The 7,439-nt window shown below is 30.7% G+C and overlaps 1 protein-coding gene across 1 annotated transcript in view; it reads right to left on the bottom strand.

Annotated features, from left to right (window-relative positions):
- Window positions 1-1,505: 1,505 nt before the first annotated feature.
- Window positions 1,506-7,439, bottom strand: part of LOC106462964 (tyrosine-protein kinase Fer-like) — a 76,146-nt gene continuing 70,212 nt past the window's right edge. Inside the window, 4 exon segments of the mRNA XM_022390368.1 lie at window positions 1,506-3,594; window positions 4,057-4,179; window positions 5,817-5,885; window positions 6,006-6,088. Of these exon segments, the coding sequence (XP_022246076.1) occupies window positions 3,452-3,594; window positions 4,057-4,179; window positions 5,817-5,885; window positions 6,006-6,088 (418 nt within the window). The 3' untranslated portion in view covers window positions 1,506-3,451.

Raw genomic sequence — 7,439 nt, 5'->3', positions numbered from 1 at the left:
ATTTATTATATTGACCTTTCAGCCGTGCCTGGCTAACAATACTGAAGTTACAATGCCGCGGCCCACGTGCACTCATTTTACTGTATCAAATAACATAAAGAAGTAAAGCAAACAATTATCTCTTCTAGTTACGACCTTTGTACTTGGTTGGTGCTTGACATAGCTTGCTAAGCCTTTAAAAATTTTGCATATGTAGGATATGAAACAATTTTTTAGGTTTTGTATATACATTTGAATAACTAAAAAATCATAAACTACTACATTAATATCATAGAATTCCACTATAATTTATCAAGCTTAGTAACTAAGATGTATTTTAATCTAAAAAAGAAAAAAAATAGAAATTTCGAGCAGGCTAAAGACACCTCCTTTAAATCTTAGTTCAAAAGAAAGGAATGGCATCCTTAGAGTTTAAACTGGCTGAGAAAGCCACTGGGGGTGATTCTCATCAGCTTCCGATTGGTTATTCATGTCATATATAGAAGTGTATATAAGGGTGCATTTCCAAAAATGGAAAGATATGGGTGGGGTACCACTGTGTTTGATTTATTAGATAAACAATATCTTAGCAAATAGAAAAGATAAGACCTTCTTATTTTATATTCTAGCTTGTCAATATCGGTAATTTGAGTTTCTAATTTGTACAAAACTACAGACTTAGTATTTTGACTTCACAAACATCTAATTTGAACCAGTGCTGCATTCAACATACCGTATGATACACAAAAATTGATGTTTATCTGGGTTTTTAATATTTACTTTGAAATTAAAAAAATGAGTAAAATATAGTACTAAAATTTGAATTATAATTACAGTTTGATATCAAACTTATTGACATAAATTCATGAAACAGTAGTTAAATAAAATTTTGAATGCAAGTCAACAAACGAGATGACACGGCCTTTAAACCCATGACCCGTCTCGAAAGGGTTAAGCAAACTGTAAAGGAAACATCACACACAGACATTGCTGAGAAAAGGCAGCGTTTACTTTAGGTTCAGTAGGTCAATAACATCACATTTCTATAAGTATAGTTTAATTCACGGACATCCACCATGAAAACCACTAAATCGGTAAATTACAGTATCGAATCCAATTTTAAACCTCTGTGATTGCCAACCATGCTAAACCCCATGGGTACATCATGATTTTTCCACATATCTGAATTACTGTGCTTCTTTTACTGTCACATTATAGATGAACAGTGATTTATTCATACCTGGAGGTCACAGATAAATATATTACAAATAAGTTGTGTACGTGTGTGTGTACCTACAAGTCAAACATTAAAAGAAAATTCTGAAAAAATAAGCAATTACATAAATGAAATAATGTATTTACTAAAATTCTTATCACAATAAGTGTAATAGAAGATTATGTTCATGTGATTGTTGGTATTCTGTTGTATCACTTGATACAGAAAATTTCAGATTCATCGAATACTTCTTAAATTGACACATCTAATTTTCAGTTTAGTTGTCCAAGAACCTACTAAACACATCAAGTATGATAAAGGAAATTGTTGGTTTATTAAAACTTCAGACTTTGCACGTAAAAAGCCTTGCCAGAGGTTCTTAAAATTTACTGGATCATATAAAATGTCCCTTTATTGATGACATGTGAAATACACATACATACATAATCATTCAATTAATTTTCTTTTATTAAATTAATATTCCATAAACAAAGTTAGCCTATTAAAATCATTATTTTGGCCACATTTAGCAAGCAGTGTGTTTACATCACCATTTAAGATTTATACTCATACCAGATTTTATCTATAACACACACACACACTCACACACACACACACACACAACTAATTGTGTAATTTTGTTTTCTAAAAACTAGTCCACTGAAATTTTTTCTTAACCTCATAAAAATGTACTTCATTGCAAGGTTTGAATTAAAAAGCAACTTTTGTGAATTCGAAAAATAAATAAATTTACACATAGAAAATTGACAGCCTTGGGACTATTCTTTTTTTTTTTATCATTCAGATGTAACTTTAGTATATAGAAGAAATTTTTTTAAGTCTAAAAATCCTGTAGGTAATTGATTACTGGATTTTCAAAGCATTTAAATTTTAAATAAAATCCCCTTTTTTTCTTTCCTAAAATATGCGACCAGCCAGATTATCAATGTAAAGTAATTTGTTATTTTATAAAAAATAAACAATAAAAAATTTTTGATATAATTTATCTTTTATAAACTAAGTTATATTACCCTCATTCAAACTGACCTTACTGTCATATATTATTGGTTACAACAACTGATTGCTATTCAAATGAAACAAAATATTTTTCGAAATTTATGCAGTGATAAAAACTCATTTGAAATATGTAATGCTATAGGGGACAATGTATAAAAGATACACCAGTAAAAAAAACAGCATTTATAAACTGTTAATAGAGGTTTATTTCTTACATCTTAAACATTTCAGAAATATCACAACTAGCAGCCTACACTAAGCACTAGATATCAAAGTGACTTAAGCAGCTGGATTAAAATTTGTGAAACTTGTACATTTATTTTTTCTATACAATAAAATATTTGAATAAGATAGTAAAATTCTTAAAAAAAAAAGCTTAACCTCTTAAACCCAATAAAAAATGAGTAAGTTATCATCATTCTTGAGTGACAGATACTTATCGTTGTTAGAAGATTATCTTCTTTTTAACAGGTAAATATGGTAAAAGCATTTTTTTTTATGCAATTCTGGTTCGCCCACATTTAAACTTTGCAAATTGCATGCATGAAAATAATAAAATAAATACTAAACAAATTGTGAAGATGTAAGCCACAGAGGAACAAAAGTAAGTGTTTAATTACTGGTTATTTCAAAAAGTATTTTACATAGCTCAGTTCCGTACTCGTAACAGTTACAAGTACACAAAATATTAATTAAAAATCTTACTGACTAGGTACATTTATATAACGTAATTTTAGTCATAAATAATTGTAAAACATCAGTTCTTGCTCATGGTATTTATAATTAAATACACAAACCTAAACTAAGAACATTACTTGTACGAGTTTAAATTGCGTCATAGAAAAGTTTCCGTTAAGTGAATGAAGTCTCAACGGAATAGTTTTTACTCATTTATACAACCCTCTGTTGCATGGTGTGTAAAACCCAATTAAAATTAATCTTTTTCTTAATATGGGTATTTAATCATTTTTAATACTGATGTTGAGGAATATACCACTTCTAAGCACCTTTAAAAGATCAGGCACAAATTGCTTGAAATATATGTCTGGAAGAAAATGGCTTTCCTTGATCATATTTAAAATCTTAGGATAGTCATAAAATTAAGCTCAAATAAGGAATACTGACTAGATTGTTACTTATAGGAGCCACATATTTTGAGTATTTACATGCACTTTTAGATAAATATATCAGATTAACAGATTAGAAACTTTGTTCTTTGAGTGACAATAAAAATAAGTCTTAACCCAACGTCTTAGAAATACTTTCTAACGTCCTACGGATCTCACTGAAGAGGGGTCTTCTTTCAGGATTATACTCCCATGCTCTCAGCATCAATTCATACACACAGTCCGGTGTGTTATCGGGAGCTGGTAATCTGTACCCTGGAGATGTTAAACATGTATGTAATACCATATCTGAAACACTAGAAAACTTGAGTGATATTATCACAAAAACTTCAGAGTTTAAGACTGTTTATGCAATTTTTATAATAAGAATACAGTATTATGAAGTACAAATTAACCCTGGTTTTGGGGCAAAAAGGCCTCATCAGCATTGGTTATAGCAGTTATGGTGTAATTTATACATTTTTCTGTAGTTTTACTATTAGAAGTAGTACAATGCAACTATGTTGCTTACAGTTGTATGGTTATATGTGAATTTGTACACAATACAAAGCTCAAGTTGGCCATCTGGAAATAGTCAAACACTACCCAAAACAACAGAAACTGAGCCAAAATATGTGTACATACACAAATTTATAGTAAATCATTTCCATTTTTCTATTTAATTCTGAATCATTGCAGAGATATTCTCCACAATATACAAAATAATACAAAATCTACCTGAGTCAATTAATTCTCTTGCTCTGCTGTTGGATAATCCACAGTAAGGCGTGCTTCCGAGAGATAAAATTTCCCACATTAAAATGCCATAGCTCCACACATCACAAAGTGAGGTATACCTTCCTAAAAACAAAAGGAATAGCATCAACATATTCATGCAAACCATAGCTTTACTGAATCTCTAAAAATATTTGAAAGATTACCATATTATTTTGATTGTAATATGTTCAAAATTTTATTAGTGTCATGAATCCAAGATATATAAATAAATATTCAAAGGTTATCACGTTGGGGATATTACAAATCTAAAGCAAAGTACTTTCAAAAAACACGATACTTTATTAATTCCTACACTGAAAGAGTTTCTAGTTACCATTTTAATTTATACATATACATGGCAATCTATTTATTGTTTTTTTTCATACAGTAATTCATTTTGTTTCTCAGGTACAAAAGAAAAAAATTTTGACTGTTACTAAATAAACAGATAAATTAGAGAAAATAAAAACCCGTTTGCTAGTTTTTCATGTCTAGTCATCCTAACCGTTTTGGTTTAAACGCAAACCTGCACATTGGTCAATCTGTGCTATGCCCACTGCAGGGATCAATCCCAAATTTTTAGTATTATAAGCTTACCTGAGCCACTAGAGGTGTGTTTCATATTAAAATACATCCAGCATTGAAAAATTGCAAGAACTAAATTTAGTTACAGATACAAACTGATTTAATATAACGTATTCTTAGTACTTATTAACAATGACTGTGTTCAGTAAATTACATGTTCTTCACTATTCTAATTTCTCTTCAATCAGTAACACTTTAACTTACTAGTTGTTTCAATGAATTGAATATCTAGCTTATATTACAGGTTTTGTAATTTAACCTTCTCATTACAAAAGCATACACTTTTTCTTTTTTATAAGATCAGACCAATAAAATTAAAGAAAATTTAATTAAATAAAATGACATTTTATCATCAAATAATTTATAAGTTTGACATTTTTAGTCACTGTACTTTTTTAGCAATTCTTTATCCTATGATAGTGTTTTATTTTACAGTAATCAAAAAAGTACAATCATATTTATTTCCTTTAGAACTGAAATTTTCTATTATATAACACGTTATGCACATGTGGACCACATTGAGATCCCCAGGGTTCAGGTGTAGCCATTTTTAATTTTGAAGAGTTGACCAGAGGGACAGAAAGTCAGCAGCAGTTTCTGGTACAAAGGCTTTATAAACAGAATGATAGGAATTGAATGTCAATACAATTTTAGACTAATTACCCTAATTTGTTACCCTAACAGCCAGGCCACATCTGGCCCCTTATTTCCTTGAACACTGTACATCTCACTAATAACAAGTACATAAAAATAAACTGACAGATGTTACTGGTTTGCAGGCCTTACAACCCACATAGGTGTACAAAGTACTTAAATTACCACTAACCCTAGGAACTATGGAACAAAAGATTCATACATTAAAAGAAACTTTTAACTGTTTGAAGCCTCATGAACCTGAAAAAAAAAGAAAGAATTAAAACGATACTCAATGAACAGAGGAAGTATAGCTGTAGATCCAGTCCAATTTGGAGAGTCCAAAAGAACATTATTTTGAAATGATCTTAATCTCCAAGAGCAACAACAGCATCAAACCTTCAAAGGACCTGGGCTAAATGAAATTTAGGGAACCAATTCTTTACTGTATAACTATTAAAATGTTTTTAATATAATTCACATATTATAGACGTTATACTTACCAAAGTTTAAGGCTTCAGGCGCTGTCCACATAATGGGTATCTGTTTCATCCCATCTGATACGATGTACTCTTCTTCACGTGACATACCAAAATCAGATATTTTCACTATATTTATACTTACCAAAGTTTAAGGCTTCAGGCGCTGTCCACATAATGGGTATCTGTTTCATCCCATCTGATACGATGTACTCTTCTTCTTACGTGACATACCAAAATCAGATATTTTCACTATATTGTTGTCTCCAATAAGGCAGTTTCTAGCAGCCAAGTCCCTAAAAGTACAACAACAAAGAATATTCATGCTACTGTGTGTTCTATTTTGATAATGGGATCAGGTTTGAAACTTTCCAGAGTGGAAATGAAACTAGTGTACTTTTCTCTAGTTTTCCATGTTTCCATCTTTTAAAACCCTTTCACTACTTTCCTAGAATTCAGGAAACTGTACTTGCACAATGAGTATGAAAAGTGTAAACTGACAAACAGCAACTCTCTCATTTATGGCACACACACACACAGTGAAAAATCTATGTTTATGGGCTACCAGTTAAAATATACTAAAAATATTTTCTTCCATCCATCCCTCTTCCATTTGTTCAGCTATGAGTACCATTTTGCATTTTTAAACAAGTTTTGGCAGGAAAAGTTTTTAGTTATGTTACCTTTTTTTTTGATTATCATTACTGCAATATTGAATTTATGAAGTTTGGATTGAACCAAACTTCAGTATATAAAGCTTCATAATAACCATAAAAAAAAGCTACCAATATTTCATTAGTGTATATAACTGTTCAACTTTGATTTGTTTGTTTTGAAGATAACAAGGAGTGACATCTATGGTGTTTTTGTTTCTATTTTAACATAACATTTTGGGACAACATGGGACATATTTGTCCATCTTGGCTGTGCCATACTCAAATCTAAATTAAAAATTATTTAAAAAAATAAGATAAATTTTTTTTTAAACCCAGCCCTTATCATTCATATACTTATCAAGCTTTTTCTTAAACTCACTTAAATTTACTGCCTCTACACCATCTGAAGGCAATAAATTCCAAAGGCCATCCAACCTGTTAGAAAAATAAAACAGTCCTATCTGAAGATGACTCCTACCTTACCAAAATTTATATTCATGTCCCCTAGTCCTACTATTCTCATTGTTAAATATAAAAAATGATGATACATCAACACTATCAATTCCCTTTAAAATCTTAAACACCTCAATCAGATCCTCCTTAACAAGTTGAGAAATTTCAGCCTCTCGTCGTATGACAACCCCTCCATCCCAGGCACCATTCTAATGTAACCCTTCTCTGAACCCTTTCCAACAATTCAATGTCCTTCCTAAGGTATGGAGCCCAAGACTGAACACAATATTCTAAATGTGGCCTAACCAGTGACTTGTACAATGAAAGTATAACCTATTTAGACTTGTATTCAATATTTCTATAGATACAACCTAAAATCCTATTTGCCCTACCACTACCAACAGCACACTGCTTGGATGGCTTTAGAGACTGATCGACTATTACACCAAGATCCCTTTCCTTCATAGCATTATTAAGGTTATTCCCATCCAAATTATACTTATAGTTCAAATTATGATAACCCACATGCATTCTCTTG

This window comes from Limulus polyphemus, unplaced genomic scaffold (assembly GCF_000517525.1).
Source record: "Limulus polyphemus unplaced genomic scaffold, Limulus_polyphemus-2.1.2 Scaffold1291, whole genome shotgun sequence".
NCBI lineage: Eukaryota > Metazoa > Arthropoda > Merostomata > Xiphosura > Limulidae > Limulus > Limulus polyphemus.
Note: the sequence above shows the minus strand (reverse complement) of the source record. Positions and strands in the feature narration are given on the sequence as shown.